Source organism: Nycticebus coucang, chromosome 16 (assembly GCF_027406575.1).
Source record: "Nycticebus coucang isolate mNycCou1 chromosome 16, mNycCou1.pri, whole genome shotgun sequence".
Taxonomy (NCBI): domain Eukaryota; kingdom Metazoa; phylum Chordata; class Mammalia; order Primates; family Lorisidae; genus Nycticebus; species Nycticebus coucang.
Window position 1 is genome coordinate 498,712 of NC_069795.1, and position 17,670 is coordinate 516,381.

General features: G+C 44.8%; 2 protein-coding genes across 3 annotated transcripts in view; one reads left to right on the top strand and one right to left on the bottom strand.

The window, feature by feature from the left end:
* Positions 1-84: 84 nt before the first annotated feature.
* On the bottom strand, positions 85-12,103 carry YBEY (ybeY metalloendoribonuclease). Of its 2 annotated transcripts, none has more exons than XM_053564690.1 (5): positions 11,910-12,036; positions 10,983-11,236; positions 3,141-3,269; positions 1,103-1,171; positions 85-403 (listed from the first exon to the last, which is right to left on the bottom strand). In XM_053564690.1, exons 1-5 carry the CDS (start codon positions 11,956-11,958, stop codon positions 317-319), a joined length of 588 nt encoding a protein of 195 aa, XP_053420665.1. In that variant the 5' UTR covers positions 11,959-12,036; the 3' UTR covers positions 85-316. The 2 variants fall into 2 exon arrangements, with proteins under 2 accessions (XP_053420665.1, XP_053420666.1); XM_053564691.1 differs by having other exon boundaries at positions 87-403; positions 11,969-12,103.
* A 98-nt stretch (positions 12,104-12,201) lies between these two features.
* Positions 12,202-17,670, top strand: part of MCM3AP (minichromosome maintenance complex component 3 associated protein) — a 42,121-nt gene continuing 36,652 nt past the window's right edge. Inside the window, exons 1-3 of the mRNA XM_053564664.1 lie at positions 12,202-12,498; positions 13,290-14,597; positions 14,804-15,027. Of these exons, the coding sequence (XP_053420639.1) occupies positions 13,388-14,597; positions 14,804-15,027 (1,434 nt within the window). The 5' untranslated portion in view covers positions 12,202-12,498; positions 13,290-13,387. The remainder of the gene's footprint in view (positions 12,499-13,289; positions 14,598-14,803; positions 15,028-17,670) is intronic.

Below are 17,670 nucleotides of genomic sequence, written 5' to 3' on the forward strand. Positions count from 1 at the left end.
CTGAGGACAACATAGTGAGAGATCATCTCAAAAAAACAAAAAAAAAATCTGATGTGTCCTACAGAAAGAAAAGGAATGGGAATCTCTAAGGGTTTAGAACTTTTATTTGCAATAATGCGAAAAAAAAAAAAATCTGATGTCCTAACACTTGTACCTCAGTGCTCTCTGCTCAGGGAATTTAGCCCCTTTCTGGGCTGGTGCCTCTGCCACAGGACAGTGGCAACCTGCAGAAATCCCAATCTTGGGGGTGCCCCACTGTGCGGGGGGAATGTCTGTTCCCACTCTATCTCTGTCCCCATGTCCCCAGCCTCTGGCATCAGAAGAGGTCCCTGCTCAGAGGCTGGAGCCTGGTCCCGGTGCGCCGGTTCAGCTCATCCAGCGCCAGCTTCTCCTTCTGCAGCATCTGTAAGAGAAGAGGGAGCGCTGGGCGTGGGCCCAGAAAGCTGAGGGCGGGTCGGCTCCACTCACCACCTACCCGGACCTGCAGAGCCTGCAGGGGGAGGGGTGGCAGCAGGGAGACCAGCCACCAGAGCTCGCCAAACCACCAACCAGATGGGCAGTGGTTGGCCTACCCCTGCAGCAGGGCGAGGGGTGGGTTAAGCCCGCCCGCCCCTCCAAGAAAGCCCCCGAAAAGGGCCTTGAGTCCAACCCCCGAGGGATCGGCCGCTGTAAGGGGCGTGGCTAGTGTGAAACCGGGCCACTGGCCCAGAGACCAAATGCATCCAGGACTGTTTCTTATTGTGGGGGGAGGGAGCTTTGTCTTTCAGACAAATGTCGGAATCTCCAAGCTCTCAGCGCGGGGCACATACTAACAGGCCTTTATAAATGGAAACAACCTACAGGTGTGCGGACGCCTTAGTGCCTACTAAGTTCTGTTTCAAATTAAGTATCGTCACAATGTCTCTTGTAAAGATTTTCTACATTAAGCTCTCCGACCAAACACCAACCACCAGCACTCACAATTCTAGCTTTCAGTCTGTGTGCTCAAGCTAGACACTTAAACATTTCTTAGTCTCTTTTACAAAGAGCAGGTCAGAGGCCATCAGGTGTAGGTGGGGTGCCACCCAAACACACCCAAGTGGGCAGGATGGCAGGCTCCTACCTTCAGCCACTCTGCCTCAGTGCTGTGTGTGAAGCCCAGCAGATGACAGACTCCGTGTGTAGCAGTCACCTGAGAGAATAATTAAAACACCGGCTAGGCATGATCCAACAGGAAGCTGCCCCTTCAGGAGCATCTCCAGGGTTGCATGCTGCTCTTGGTAAGTGGTAGAATGCAGATGCCCAGGTGTCCTGGGTCAGAAACAATGGAGCAGGAGCCTGAGGTACTCAGCCTGACCTTCCTTCTGTCTAAAAGAGGGGCTAGGAGGCTTGGCGCCTGTAGCACAGTGGATATGGCACTGGCCACATACACCCAGGTTGGCAGGTTCAAACCCAGCCTGGGTCAGCTAAACAACTGCAGCCAAAAAATAGCTGAGTGTTGTGGCAGGCGTCTGTAGTCCCAGCTACTTGGGAGGCTAAGGTAAGAGAATCACTTGAGCCCAAGAGTCTGAGGTTGCTGCAGCTGTGACGCCACGGCACTCCACTCAGGGCAACATAGTGAGACACTGTCTCAAAAAAAAAAAAAAAAAAAAAAACCTGGTAAAAGAGGGGCTAGGAGGACCAACTACCCAGAACTGCTCAATGGCCAGAAGCAATGCTGGGAGGGGGCCTATTTAAAAAGAATGAGGGCTTGGCACCTGTGGCTCAAGCGGCTAAGGTGCCAGCCACATACACCTGAGCTGCAGGTTGAAATCCAGCCCGGGCCCACCAAACAACAATGACAGCTACAACCAAAAAATAGCTTAGTATTGTGGTGGGCGTTTGTAGTCCTAACTACTTGGGAGGCGGAGACAGGAGAATCATTTGAGCCTAGGAGTTGCAGGTTGCTGTGAGCTGTGATGCCATAGCACTCTACCCAGGGTGAGAGCTTGAGGCTCTGTCTCAAAAAAAAAAAAAAAAAAACCAGCAGCAGTGGGAGAGAGCTAAGTGCTGGGGAGAGAGGAAGGGGTAGTGGGGCAGTTGGAGGGAAGAGGCACAGTTTGTACCAGGGACCAACCAGGATAGAGTAAGGGGCATCTCCACCTGGAGACAGGCTTTGACTGAAGCCCAAAGGGAGGGAGCCAGGAGGGAGCCCAGAGCTGGGGAAGGCAGAGGAGGAAAGGCCTGTGTAGCTGCAGGTCAGGAATGCTCCTCTGAGCAGGTGCCATGGAGAATGGAAATGGTCCCAGCCTGCCAGAAGCCACCCTACATGGTTGAGTTCAGGGATGAGGCAGACCAGGGGCTATCCGTGGTAGGAAGATCAAGATCTCCTTAGGACAGTGTGGAAGGAGGTGGAAGGAGGAGGGAGAGGGCAAGATGGAGCGTTTGGCTGGAAGGCAGTCTTAGCAGAGCTGGCCTGGCCTGGCCTGGCCAGTGCTGTGAGCATGGGGTCCTGGGGTGCTAGGCTGGTCCCCACATGGGGTAATTGGGAGGGGCTCCAGGGAATGCCATGGACAGAATCTTAGGAGGTTCAAAGGAGTGGAAGCACTGCCCACACACCCTCCCTAGCGCATGACTGCTGCCCACAGAGGTGCCAGAGCTGAACCCAGCTAGGCAACTTCCCATCACTCTCAGGAACTTCCTCCTTCTTTGCCAGGGAAAGCACTGGGGTCCCCCAAAGACAGGTCAGGAGGGAGTGGCTGATCCTGCAGGTCTGAGCTAGTGAAGCACAGCCTGCTCATTGCCAGGGTAGAGCTGAGAAGGTTTCTTCTGGGGACTTCTGTGTCCTTTTTTTTTTTTGAGACAGAGTCTCACTATGTCACCCTGGGTGGAGCTCTGTGGTGTCACAGCTCACGGCAACCTCAAACTCTTAGTCTCAAGTGATTCTCTTGCCTCAGCCTCCCAAGTAGCTGGGACTGGCTTCTGTGTCTTCAGAGTGTCCTCTTCTTCCCCCAACCCTTGCATGAGGCATGCAGACCCCACCCAGCCTGTGTCCTCCTCTCTCTGCTTGCAGGTTCTCTCCCAGTAGCCCTCACAGTACCTGTGGACCCAGGTCATGTTCTTGACCTCCTTGCATAGCCCATGTCTCATGGCAGGATATGTGATTTTGTGTCCCCACTCACAGTCACGATATCCTCATAATCTTCATCTTCTTTGCACTGCTGCCAGATGTACTCCACTCCTAGGAAAATGTCTCCCAAATTATAGTCATCTGGAAAATCAGGCTGCAGAATTTCACCTGCTTTCAGATTCTAAAAATGAGGAAAAACACTTAGATATCACCTCAGGAATAGTAACCCAAGTGAAACTGCCACATAAAAGTGATGTAGGGCCCTAAATACTAACTGTGCTGGAAGTCTCATTTCCACAGGAATCAGTTAGCTAGCCCTTGCCTTCCTGAAACTGCTTACTGCTTAGGATCATGTATCACTGACTGGCATAAGATTTGTAACTTACCTAATCACTTCTATAAATAACACTGCCATTGTAAAACCTAAGACTGGTATGTGAGATATCTTCCAGAATCTGCACTTGGAAGGGGAGACCAACTGATGCCAACCAGAACAATGGCTCTATGTGTGGAAATGGATTCAACAGGTCCTACAACCCTCTACCCAGAAACCAACTCAGTGCAAGAAGACAATTTTTGCTTCCTAAGCCTATGTGTTCATCCTCAGACAATCAGCAGACCCAATTCCCCAGTCTTTTGTCCGCCAAATCTACCTTCAAAAACCCTGGCCCTGGGTGGCGCCTGTGGCTCAGTGAGTAGGGTGCCAATCCCATATACCGAGGGTGGTGGGTTCAAACCCAGCCCCGGCCAAACTGCAACAAAAAGTAGCCAGGTGTTATGGCAGGCACCTATAGTCCCAGCTACTTGGGACAAGAGAATTGCCTCTCTTGAGGCAAGAGAATTGCCTAAACCTAGTAGTTGGAGGTTGCTGTGAGCTGTGACGTCACGGCACTCTACCAAGGGTGATAAAGTGAGACTCTGTCTCTTAAAAAAAAAAACAAAACCGTGGCTCTGAAATTCTCAGGGAGACAGATTTGAGAAATACCTCTTATCTCCTGGCTCAGTTCCCTGTGATATTAAACTTTCCTCCCTGAGACCCCTGCTGTCTCAGTGTACTGGCTCTCTCCTGTGCAGGAGGCAAAGAACCCAGCTGGATGGTAACAAGCACAGGCTGATAGCTCATTTTGAAGACTCTGGCTTATTAGTATCAAGGCAAACAAGCACTTGTTCTCTGACCTCATTGCCCTCAAGGTGCAAGTCCAAGGCTGTGTAGGTCTGTGGGGGGTGGACTGCACAGCCACTATACACAAGTGATCTAAAATGTTTCTGCGATGAAAAGTGTCAGAATCAAAATGGAGCCACTAGCACTAAAAAAACCCTGAGTAGAGCCCGGAAAGGTGTTGAAAACACGATCCTCAAGCTTTGTTTGTCTGATAACAAAAACTCTTAAAAGATTCTGCAAAAACTACAACCTTGAACAAAGGCCATCACAACCTCACACAGAATATGCTTCTGCAGGGACGTCTGCCCAGCAACTGCCTGTACAATCTCACATCAGTATCACCCTTGTTATTGATCTTTGTAGTCAGGGATAATTATCTCAATCATGTAATCCTTCTCACTTTTCTTTTAAAACTCCTGGTCTCCCTTTACCTTCCCCAGCACACATGTAGTTGGCTATCACATGCATACTCCCATTGCAAGGCTCTGTTCCCAAACACACTTAATTCTGTTAGAGAGCCTGTCACTTAGGTTGAGAACACCTTGTCAAATGAGTTACTTTCCATTTCTTTTATCCCTCCCAAGGCAGAATCACACAGATCCACAACTTCTACATGGGCACAATTATTTATTTATTTATTTATTTTTTTGTCGAGACAGAGTCTCACTTTACTGCCCTCAGTAGAGTGCCATGGTATCACACGGCTCACAGCAACTTCCAGCTCTTGGGCTTATGTGGTTCTCTTGCCTCAGCCTCCCGAGCAACTGGGACTACAGGCGGCCGCCACAAGGCCCGGCTATTTTTTTGTTGCAGTTTGGCCGGGGCTGGGTTTGAACTCACCACCCTCGGTATATGGGGCTGGCGCCCTACTCACTGGGCCACAGACGCCGCCCTTATTTTTTATTTTTTTGTGATTTTTGGCCGGGGCTGGGTTTGAACTCGCCACCTCCAGCATATGGGACCGGTGCCCTACTCCATGAGCCACAGGCGCCGCACGGGCACAATTATTTATTTCTGTTCTTTTTTCTTGATATTTTGTTCTAATTCATCTTTTCAGATTTTCCCACATAAAAACTATAAAGACCAGTCCACTCAGTTGAGGGCTATTACCAGTCTTCTGTGGTTGGGTATTTAGGGTATTTCTGTTTTTGTTACTATTATAGAGAACAGTAAATGAACATTTTAAAACATTTTTACATTGTAAATTCAGCAATTTATAGTCTTTAGTCTTTTCTTTTGTGTGACAATAACAGATTAAAGAATACATGTATTTTAGGGCAGCGCCTGTGGCTCAAAGGCGTAGGGCGCTGGCCCCATATGCCGGAGGTGGTGGGTTCAAACCCAGCTCTGGCCAAAAACTGCAAAAAAAAAAAAGAATACATGTATTTTAAAATCTCTTGAAGATGACTGCCAAATTACTTTCCAAAAAGGTCTGCTCCAGTTTATGATGCTACTAAGCATGTGGGATGCCTTGAGTACTTTACATAATAAAGAGTCACCTAGCAGCTGTCACATAGCATTTGTTGGAAATATTTATCAGTCTGTTATTTTCTTTTTTTTTTTTTTGTAGAGACAGCGTCTCACTGTACCGCCCTCAGGTAGAGTGCCGTGGCGTCACACGGCTCACAGCAACCTCTCGCTCTTGGGCTTATGTGATTCTCTTGCCTCAGCCTCCCGAGCAGCTGGGACTACAGGCGCCTGCCACAACGCCCGGCTATTTTTTTGTTGCAGTTTGGCCGGGGCTGGGTCTGAACCCACCACCCTTGGCATATGGGGCCGGCGCCCTACTCACTGAGCCACCGGCACCGCCCCAGTCTGTTATTTTCAATGTTAATTTTTCCAATCCATATTCATTAATGAATGACAAAATTGCAGAAGCACTTCTCTTTTAATTCACTAATGGCATTGAGAGGAGAGGGTAGCGCGGCGCCTGTGGCTCAGTGAGTACAGCGCCGGCCCCATATACTGAGGGCAGTGGGTTCAAACCCAGCCCCGGCCAAACTGCAACAAAAGAATAGCTGGGCATTGTGGCGGGCACCTGTAGTCCCAGCTGCTCGGGAGGCTGAGTCAGGAGAATTGCGTAAGCCCAAGAGGTAGAGGTTGCTGTGAGCCATGTGACATCATGGCACTCTACCCAAGGGCGGTACAGTGAGACTCTGTCTCTACAAAAAAAAAAAAAAAAAGAGGAGAGAGTAGACTCTACCCCCCTTTCTTCTTCCTGTTGGCTCTACCAGGAAAACTATAGCCTCGAAGTGAAGGGCATTGCCCCCCTGGGGGAGGGGTGCTGATTGCCATGGCCTCTATGATGATCATTACTCAATGTGGGCTTAACATACTGCTTTTTACCTTTGTGTATATTTGAATCATTTTCTTGCCCTCCTTCCTTCCTTTTTTTTGAGACAGAGTCTCACTTTGTCACCCTCGGTAAAATGCCGTGGCATCATAGCTCACAGCAACCTGAAACTCTTGGGCTTAAAGTGTTTCTCTTGCCTCAGCCTCCCAAGTAGCTGGGATGACAGGTGCCTGCCACAACGCCCAGCTATTTTTAGAGACAAGGGTCTTGCTCTGGCTCAGGCTGGTCCCAAACTTGTGAGCTTAGGCAGTCTATCAACCTGGGCCTCCCAGAGTGTTAGGATTACAGGCATGAGCCACCATGCCCGGCCCATTTTCAAAATTAAAATTGAAAATCATGTCTGTAATGAAATTAACACAGGAAATTTTCTCTGGGAGTCTAGACAAAAAGAAGAACATTTTTTACCTCATGAAATGGAAAATAAAGCACATCGGTTGGGACAAAGGAAGTAAAAAATCTCTATAATGAGAACTATGAAACCCTGAGAAAAGAAATAGTTGAACATGTTAACAAATGGAAAAACTTAGCAGGTTCCAGCTGGGTTCAAATCCACCAACCCAGGGGGAATGTGGCCGGCACCCTAACCACTGAGCTACGGGCACTGAGCCAATTTTTTTAAATTTAAAAATTTAAATCCCATTATAATGATTTCCCTAACCAAAATTTCTAATAACATATTTACATTTATAAAGCTCAAAAACATAGGAAACATGAACATGAAACATGATACACTTATTTCTTTTTTTTTTTTTTTTTTTGTAGAGACAGAGTCTCACTTTATTGCCCTTGGTAGAGTGTCGTGGCATCACACAGCTCACAGCAACCTCCAACTCCTGGGCTTAGGCAATTCTCCTGCCTCAGCCTCCCGAGCAGCTGGGACTACAGGCGCCCGCCACAACACCCGGCTATTTTTTTGTTGCAGTTTGGCCGGGGCTGGGTTTGAACCCGCCACCCTCGGCATATGGGGCCGGCGCCCTGCTCACTGAGCCACAGGCGCCGCCCCGATACACTTATTTCTAGTGTGACTATAACAAATTCTCTTAAGACTAGAGCCAGTTATAGTTTATTCTCAGTCTTCCACTTGCAAAACTGAAAGGATGCGAAATTGCTAAATTCCTAAAATCTACCTCATCTAAATTACATTCAGTGTTTTTTTGAGCTGTGTTGCTACCACTGAAGTGGTTTGTTTTCATTGAAATAAAAATAAGAAACTTAATACAGAGAAGACATTTGATTTTTTTCCCTTAATTGCTCTTTAATTATTTTTTAAAAATGTTTTTATAGTATTATTAGAAAATCAAAAGATAAATTTTTTGATATTGTGTATATCTTAATTTTTGATTTTTCTTCAATTATGGCCCAGCTTATCAGGGTAATGCTTTGCTGAGTTTCAGGCTTTAAATATCAGATGTTTTTTGTACAATTTTTATGCTTCTCAATGACATTGTTTCTTCATATAATTTCTAATTTCTGGCAAGTTTGTAAATGTGTGAGCACATTTGTATCATAAAAACTACTTTGCCTAAATTCCATATATTCTTACATGTGATGATGTAAAACTCCATAAAATTGATTATGAATTTTTCAGACCATTTCAGGTGATCTTTTCCTTCTACGATAAGCAAACTAATTTATTTTCCAGTTTCCTTTTGTTCTTAGAAAAAAAAAATGATTTCTTTGTTTAAATACATTTATGTTTACATGCTTTTGAATCATGTATTCACTAGTACTGTCTGCAAGAATTATTTTTTCTTTTTTTCTTACCAAATTAGAAATTAGAACTATCCCTCAAAGTTCTTTGCTGAATCTTCTAAAAATCTGTGATTACAGTTTAAAATGCTAACTAACAACCTTATAAAGATTCCATTTTTGCAGCTACTCGGGAGGCTGAGGCAAGAGAATCGCTTAAGCCCAGGAGTTGGAGGTTGCTGTGAGCTGTGTGAGGCTACAGCACTCTACCAAGGGCCATAAAGTGGGACTCTGTCTCTACAAAAAAAAAAAAAAAAAAAGTCATAAAGATTCCATTTTTGTACTTTCCTTTCTTTGAAATGTTCATAATTAGGTGTGTATAATTAAGTCTTTCATTAAATTGTCTTAATTGTTTTTGTCCTAATAAAAGTGACAAAAAAAAAAAAATGGAAAAACGTATTATGTTTGTGGCTGAGAAGAATCAACATTGTTAAAATGTCCATGCTACCCAAAGCAATTTATAGATTTAATGCAATCCCTATGAAAGCACTAATGTCATATTTTAAAGAACTTTTTTTTTTTTTTTTTTAAGAGACAAGAGTCTTAGTTTGTCGCCCTCGGTAGAGTGCTGTAGCATCACAGCTCACAGCAACCTCCAGCTCTTGGGCTTAGGTGATTCTCTTGCCTCAGCCTCCCAAGTAACTGGGGCTACAGGCACCCGCCACAACACCCAGCTATTTTTTGTTGCAGTTTGGCAGGAGTCGGGTTCAAACCCGCCTCCCTTGGTATATGGGGCCGGCATATACCTACTCACTGAGCCACAGGCACTGCCCATTGAAGAATGTTTTATATAGGATCAGAATATACCTCAAATAGCCAATACATTACTTAGAAATAAAAATAAATCAGGAGGCATCACATTACCAGGCTTTAGATTATACTATAAATCTATAGTGATCAAAACAACATGGTACTGGCACAAAAATAGAGATGTAGATATATGGAACAGAATAGAGAATCTAGAGATGAACCCAGTCACATGTTGTTATTTGATCTTTGATTCACCCATCAAAAACATACATTGAGGAAAAGATTCGCTATTTAACAAATGGTGCTGGGTGAACTGGCTAGTTGACCTATAGAAGACTGAAACTGGACCCTCACCTTTCACCCATAAGAAAAATTGATTCCCACTGGATAAAAAATTTAAACTTAAGATATGAAACTATAAAAATACTAGAAGAGAGTGCAGGGAAAACGCTTGAAGATATTGGCCTGGGAAAATATTTTATGAGGAGGACCCCATGGGTAATTGATCCAACACCAAAAATATATTACTGGGATCTGATCGAGCTAAAAAGCTTCTGCACAGCTAAGGGCACAGTAAGGCAAACAACCTCCAGAAGAGGGGAAGATTTTTGCAGATTATGTTCCTAACAAAGGTCTGATAACTAGAACCCACAGAGAATTCAAACTAATCAATAAAAGAACAAACAGGCTCAGTACCTGTAGCCAGTGGCTAGACCGCTAGCCACATACACTGAGAGGTGACAGGTTGGAACTCAGCCCGGGCCTGCTAAACAACAACAACTACAACAAAAAAAATAGCCGGGCGTTATAACAGGTGCCTGTAGTCCTAGCTACTTGGGAGGCTGAGGCAGGAGAATAGCCTAAGCCTAAGAGTTTGAGGTTGCTGTAAGTGTGATGTCACATTACTCTACCGAGGGCGACACAGTGAGACTCTGTCTCAAAAAAAAAGAAAAGAACAAACAACCCCATTTCTTTGTGGCAAGATACCTGAACAGAAACTTCTCTGAAGATGATAGATGCGTGGCCTACAAACACATGAAAAAATGCTCATCATCTGTTATCATTAGAGAAATGCAAATCAAAACCACTTTGAGATATCATCTAACTCCAGTAAGATTAGCCACATCACAAAATCCCCAAACTGCAGATGTTGGCATGGATGTGGAGAGAAAAGAACACTTCTACATTGCTGGTGGGACTGCAAAGTAATACAACCTTTTTGAAAAGAAGTATGGAGAATTCTCAAGGAACTAAAAGTTGATGTACCGTTAGGTCCTACAATATCATTACTACTTATCTACCTGGATTAGCAAAAATCATTTTACAACAAAGATATTTGCATCAAAATGTTTATTGCAGCCCAATTCACAATAGCCAAGTAGTGGAAGCAGCCTAAATGGATTAACAAATGGTGTTATATGTACACCATGGAATACTATGCAGCTATAAAAAAGAGGGAGACTTTACATCTTTTATGTTTACCTGGATGGAGCTGGAACATACTCTTCTTAGTAAACTATCTCAAAAATGGAAGAAAAAGTATCCAGTGTACTCAATACTATTATGAAACTAATATATAAACACTTACACATTAATACAAATGATAAAACACAAAGATAGTCCAAAAAGAAAGAGGGGAGGGGAGGGGGGTGGGAGAAGAAAGAAGAGGGCAGGGGGAGGGAAGGTATTTGGTGAAATCTCACCTAATGTATACAATGCAAGGGTACATTTCAAAAAATAAGTAAGGTGATGATTATGTTAATTAGTCTGATTTAAGCATTCCACATTGTATACCAGATCACCACATTATATCCCCAAGATGTATACGGTCATGATTTAGTAACAATTAAAAAAAAAAAAAAAAAGGGAACATATTTTACCTCATGAAATGGAAAAGAAAGCACATCAGTTGGGGCATTTTTCTCTCTGTAGATTCTGTTAAGGTGCTGAATATTCTTGTTGTCAACACAGATGATCCCAAGGTCAAATTTCTGCACTCCTAAAACACTCCTTACAATCTCAATCTTCTTGCGAAGTGGTATTCTCCTAATGGGGATGACTCGCTGCAGATTTCTAATCACCAAACTCATTTCAGGAAGAACTACCAGCCCTTGAAAAATGTTTCTAAGGGCACCTGTAGTTAAAGTTTAAGAGAAGACCAATCAGTACTAGGAAATAATAAAGTCCATAAAAATACACACACACAATCAAATCAGTTTATTTGGCGTTATTTATTGAAAATCTTATGGGAATTTACATTTACCATAAGGAAGATATAAACACAAAGGCATATAAAAGGAAGCCACTGAGTCAGGTACACCAGAATCAACAACAATAGCCAGAGGAAATTAAAGCCAGTGGCAAGTAAGGAGCCATTCATACTGGAAGGCCCCTAGAAGAACAGGGTTGGGGTGAGGGTAGAGAGGCAGCAAGGGGTGGGAGAAGTGGGGAGGGCAGAGGGGCCGGTATGGGGGAGGGAGAGGTGGGGAGGGTAGAGGGCCGGTATGGGGGAGGGAGAGGTGGGGAGGGTAGAAGGCCGGTATGGGGGAGGGAGAGGTGGGGAGGGTAGAGGGCCGGTATGGGGGAGGGAGGAGTGGGGAGAATAGAAGGCCGGTATGGGGGAGGGAGGAGTGGGAGAGTAGAGGGCAGGTATGAGGGAGAGATGAGGAGGGCAGAGGGCCGGTATGAGGAGGGAAGGGGTGGGGGAGGGTAGAGGGCCGGTATGGGGCGGGAGAGTGGGGGTGGAGCGGGTGGGGCAGCGCGCGCGTGGGGTCCTCTTTGGTCTGAAGGCTTCCCGCGGCCCGCACCAGTGCGTACGACGTCCCCATTTCGGAGATGAGGAACCCAGTTGCACATGTACCGGTACCTGAAACCGATGAAATCGGGGCCGGGAGCCGGCAGTAGCTTAAGAGCTACGGGGGGCTCTAAACTGCAAGCGCCACCGGAAGTCCAGCCGCAGCCCCGACGGGAGAGCGGAACCGGAACGCGGCGTGCCTGGCCGGGACCCAGTGACGAGGCACGGACCGGAAGCCGGTCCGCCGCGTTTTTCCGCCCGCCGCGCGCGTCCTGTGCCCGCGCCCTTAGCCGGGAGCTGAAGGACCCACTCCGGGCAGCGGGCCTCGGAGTGCCGCGGCCGGACAGTGAGCGGCTCTCGGGGGTCAGGCGGGCGCGGACGCCCCGCTGCCTTCCCCGCGCAGCCCTGCGTGACCTGTCGAGCGTCGTCAACGGAGCGGCTGGGCGAGTCGGCCCCTGCGAGCCGGGGCGGAACGACGGCCTCCGCGGCCCCACGGGCGGTGGCGGGTGAAGGACTCCTCTACCACCCAGGGCGGGGTCTGCGTGTGAGCCTGCTGGTCCTTTGTGGTGGTCCGGCGGTGGTAGCCAAGCTGAGAAAAAACGGTATGTATTGTGCTTGGAGAAAGTACTGAGTACTCCTGACAGTCAGAGAAAAATTAGGTGGGAGGAAACACTGAAACACTGATGTCTAACAGTGTTACATTGTAATTCTCTGGCCACGGAGAGTGGAAGAAGCCAGGAGAAATTCCTCTCTTAAAATTGAAGGGGGTAAAGATACTCATTTTCTTACTTCTAATTGAAGTTTTTTATCGATTTGCCAATTCAGTAAAATGATTCTGATATTTTTAATCTTAAAGGATCACATTTTATTTTATTTTATTTATTTTATTTCAGTTGCTCTGGGTAGAATGCCTTTGGCGTCATAGCTCACAGCAACCTCAAACGCTTGGGCTCAAGTGACCCTCTTGCCTCAGCCTCCCGAGTAGCTGGGACTAGACACTTAACCACAACGCCCGGCTATTTTTTAGAGAGGAGGTCTGACTCTTGCTTAGGCAGGTCTCCAACTTTTGAGCTCAAGGGATCCTCCCGCCTTGGCCTCCTAAAGTGCTGGGATTATAGGCGTGAGCCACTGTGCCTGGCGGAAGCACAGTTTAATTTGTTACATTAAACTAATGTAACAAATAATTATTTGTACCACTCCACCCGCCCTCCAGCAAAAGAACCTATTGGCCCTTTGAAAATAATACTCAATGCTTTAACTGCCTTTAAGAAAATTATCAAAAGAAGAAAAAAAAGAAAAGAAAAATTATCTTTAGAGTTTGACATGATCAAAAATTCTTTCCTTAGTCTTCTAGCAGAATACAGCTGTGGTGATCTGAATTTTTGTCTTTTAGCTTACCTTGAAGATGAAAGGATCTCCCTAGTGCAACAGACTAAGGAAAACGACTATTTTCTACATATATTTATTACCTTTTAATAATTAGATAAGAAGATGAACCCAACAAATCCTTTCAGCGGGCAGCAGCCTAGTGCTTTCTCATCATCTTCTAGTACTTCTATAGGAACATTTCAGCCTAAGCCACCATTTCAATTTGGTCAACCGTCTCTTTTTGGTCAAAACAATATGTTGTCTGGAAAGAGCCCAGGATTTCCACAGGTACCCAGCTTTCCAGCATCTTCTGCAGTAAGTCATTCCTCTCCATTGCAGTCGTCAGCATTTACCCAGACCTCAAGTGTTGGACTCTTTTCTGGACTTGAACACACTCCCACTTTTGTAACTACCTCTGGGCCTTCAAGTTCGTCAGTGCCAGGATTTAGTTTTAAATCACCTACCAATGTAGGGGTTTTCCCAAGTACTTCCACTTTTGGACCAGAAGCTGGAGAAATAGCAAGCTCTGGTTTTGGGAAAGCAGAATTCAGCTTTAAACCTCTGGAAAATGCAGTGTTCAGACCAATATTGGGGACTGAATCTGAACCAGAGAAAACCCAGAGCCAAATTACTTCTGGGTTTTTCACATTTTCCCACCCAATTAGTAGTGGACCTGGAGGCCTGGCCCCCTTTTCTTTTCCTCAGGTGACAAGCAGTTCAGCTTCTAATTCAAATTTTACTTTTTCAAAACCAGTTAATAGTAATAATACATCATCTGCCTTTACTCCTGCTTTGTCCAACCAAAATGTAGAGGAAGAGAAGAGAGGACCTAAGTCCTTATTTGGAAGTTCTAATAGCCTCAGTAGCTTCCCAGTATCATCTGGGGCTTTGGGTGAACCCTTCCCAGTTAGCAAAACAGATGTCAGACAAGGGTGTGAAGAAGCTGTTTCCCAGATGGAGCCACTACCCAGCCTCATGAAAGGACTGAAAAGGAAGGAGGACCAGGATCGTTCCCCAAGGAGACATGGCCATGAGACAGCAGAAGATTTGGACCCTCTGTCCAGGGGCGATCATCCCCCTGATAAACGACCTGTCCGCCTGAATCGACCCCGTGGAGGGACTTTGTTTGATCGGACCATACAGGATGTTTTCAAAAGCAATAAAGAAATAGGTCGCCTGGGCAACAAGGAATCGAAAAAGGAAATTAGCTTTGTCGAGTCTGGGGAAAGTGACCACATAGCCATTCCAGGAGGGAGTCAGTCTATCCTGGTACCTTCTCGGATTCCAGGTGTGAATAAAGAGGAAGAAGCTGCAAGTAGAGAGAAAAAAGAAGGTGAGCTCTAAAAATTTCAGTAAATTTCTCTGGCCATTGGCTTGATTTTTTAGATAAATTCCCTATAAACACTGGGGACCTGAAAATATCATAGGACTTTTGATCAGATCTTATATCCATATAAATTACCTTCGCTTTTACACAGTTGGTGCCTCCTGTTTGAAAGGGTGACATCTAATGGGTTTATGTGTCCTCTGAACCCCTAGATTCTCTAAGAGGTCCTCCTGTGCGTCAGAGTAAAAGAAGTGAGAGCACAGACAGTCTTGGGGGCTTGTCTCCTGCTGAAGTTACCGCGATCCAGTGTAAGAACATCCCCGACTATCTTAATGACAGGACCATTCTGGAGAACCACTTCAGCAAAATAGCTAAAGTGCAGCGCATCTTTACCAGGCGCAGCAAAAAGCTTGCAGTGGTGCATTTTTTTGATCATGTGAGTACCCCTGACTTGTCATTGGTTACCCTAAATTTGAACTTTTCACGTTTAAAACCTTTTTAAAAAATTTCCATTCGTCATCTGCTTGCTGTACTGTAGGGAAAGTACTCAAATACCTTACTCTTAGAGAGTCTGGCTGGAGTAGCACTGTTTAATTCATAACATGCAGTTGTTTCTGAAGAGCTCCAGGCCCCTTCAGGATACTGTGCTCTAGGAATGCTGGGATAGTGGTTCCCATGAAGTCAGGTTCATCTAAAAGGCTTTGGGAGTGTCTCTGCACCCTCATGGCACTTTTCAAACTTGAGCCTTTTGGCTTTGTTTTTGTGTGGACAAAATACAAAATCACTCTAAACGTTCAAACAGTGCAGAAAAAGTGAAATCTAAGATAATGGTTTAAAACCATCCCCAGAGATAATGGCTGTTCATCATTGTTTGAATTGTGACTTTAAATGTAGGCATGATACATGAGGTGTAGGGTGCATGTGGGCATGGACTGCTCACATTATGTAGCTTTATATCGTTATTTTTTTCTGAATATTACTATGGGCAAGTTGAGTTTTATGGGAATGTGTAAAGTAGAAAGCATCTTTTAAGACTTTTTTAAAAATGATAGAAGTATTGCCTGTTGATGCAGGGAGAAAACCCAGAATATTCTCTTGAGGAGAACAAAATCACCCAAGGTTCTACTCTCCAAGATAACAGCTATGAATGTTTTGGTTAATGTCTTTGCAAATACGTAGTCACATTGTTTTCACACAAAGGAGAGCACACTGCATACAGTGGTTGATAATGTCTTCATGTAGTGATCTTCAGTAGTTTATGAAATCAAACAGTGTAGAATGGGATTGTTAAGTGCCACATGGCATCCTATCCTGTTTACTTGGCCATTTTTTTGTTTTTGGAAATTTTTATGCGTGTATTTCTTTTTTTGTAGAGACAGAGTCTCCCTTTATTGCCCTTGGTAGAGTGCCGTGGCATCACAACTCACAGCCACCTCCAGCTCCTGGGCTTAGACGATTCTCTTGCCTCAGCCTCCCCAGTAGCTGGGACTACAGGCGCCTGCCACAACGCCCGGCTATTTTTTTTGTTGTTGCAGTTTGGCCTGGGCTGAGTTTGAACCCGCCACCTTCCGTATATGGGGTCAGCGCCCTGCTCACTGAGCCCCAGGTGCCACCCTGTGCATATATTCCTAATTAGTTTATGTCCTTTGTTTAAATCCCTGAGAATAAAAATTGTGCCAAAATATACAGTAGTCATCCACTTTCTTCAATTTCAGTTACTTGTGGCCGGTTGTGGTCGGAAAACATTATGTCTAATAACATACAATGAAATATTTTAAGCAAAAGACCATATTTACAAACTTTTATTATAGTATGTTTTTATAATTGTTATATCGTATCACTGGTTATTGTTAATTTCTTACTGTGCCTAATTTATAAATTAAATTTTATCATAGTTATTCATATATGGGGAAAGTATATACCATATATATGGTTCGACATTGTCCAAGCTTTCAGAGATCCACTGAGTGTCTAGTAATTTTCCCTGCGGATAAGAGGGGACTGCTGATCTCACAGTTAGGACTTTTGCCATTGATTTTTGCCTATAGATCTTTTTATCAACAATTCTGTGACATTAATCACATGCTCAGTGATGTGCAAACCATCACCACTGTCTACCATTATATATTTCCACAACTTATCCATCTTTCCAAGCAGTAAATTCTACAACCATTAAGCATGAACTCCCTGTCATTTTCCCAACCCTCATAACTTCTAATCTATTTTCTATGTATGACTTTGCTTATTCTAGATACTTCATATGTATGAAATCATAGAACTCTTGTCTTTTTGTATCTGGCTTATTTCACTTAGCATAATGCTTTCCAGGTTTGCCTGCCTGGTAGCATGTATCAGAACTTTATTTCTTTTTGGGGTAAATAATATTATATTGTGTGGATGGATCACATTTATATTTCCCCATTCATCTGTTGATAGACACTTGGGTCGTTTCCATTTTGGGCTATGGTGAAGAGTGCTCACTGGCATACAAGTATCATTTGAGGTGGGGGAGGGCGTATATTCTTAGGAGTGAATTGCTGTGTAACATGGTAATCCTCTTTTTTTTTTTTTTTTTTTTTGAGACAGAGTCTTGCTCTGTTGCCCTGGGGTTAGAGAGCAGTGGTGTGATAACAGCTCTCTGCAGCCTCAAACACCTGGATTCGAGCTATCCTCCAGGCTCAAGCCATCTTCCTGCCTTAGCCTCCTGGGTAGATGGGACTACAGGCATATGCCACCATGTCTTGCTAATTTTTAAATTTTTGTGGAGACAAACTAGTGACCCTCTGACCTTGGCTTCCTAAAATGCTAGGATTATAGGTGTGAGCCACTGCGCACACACACCCCTCATTTGTTTTTAAAATTATTTTTTGCCTATAGCAATGTGCTTATTCTCTTAGCTGAATCCAAAATATTTATATCTTGTAACTAATATGAAGCACATTGCTCTTGTAAACCCTTCATTGATATACCCAGAGCTGAGCAACCCAGCGTGGGGTATGCTTTTCTGGTGTTTTACAAGCTTATCTGCAGGTACACTAAAGCATAGGTGGGTGTTTGTGATAAATGGCATTCCACAAGT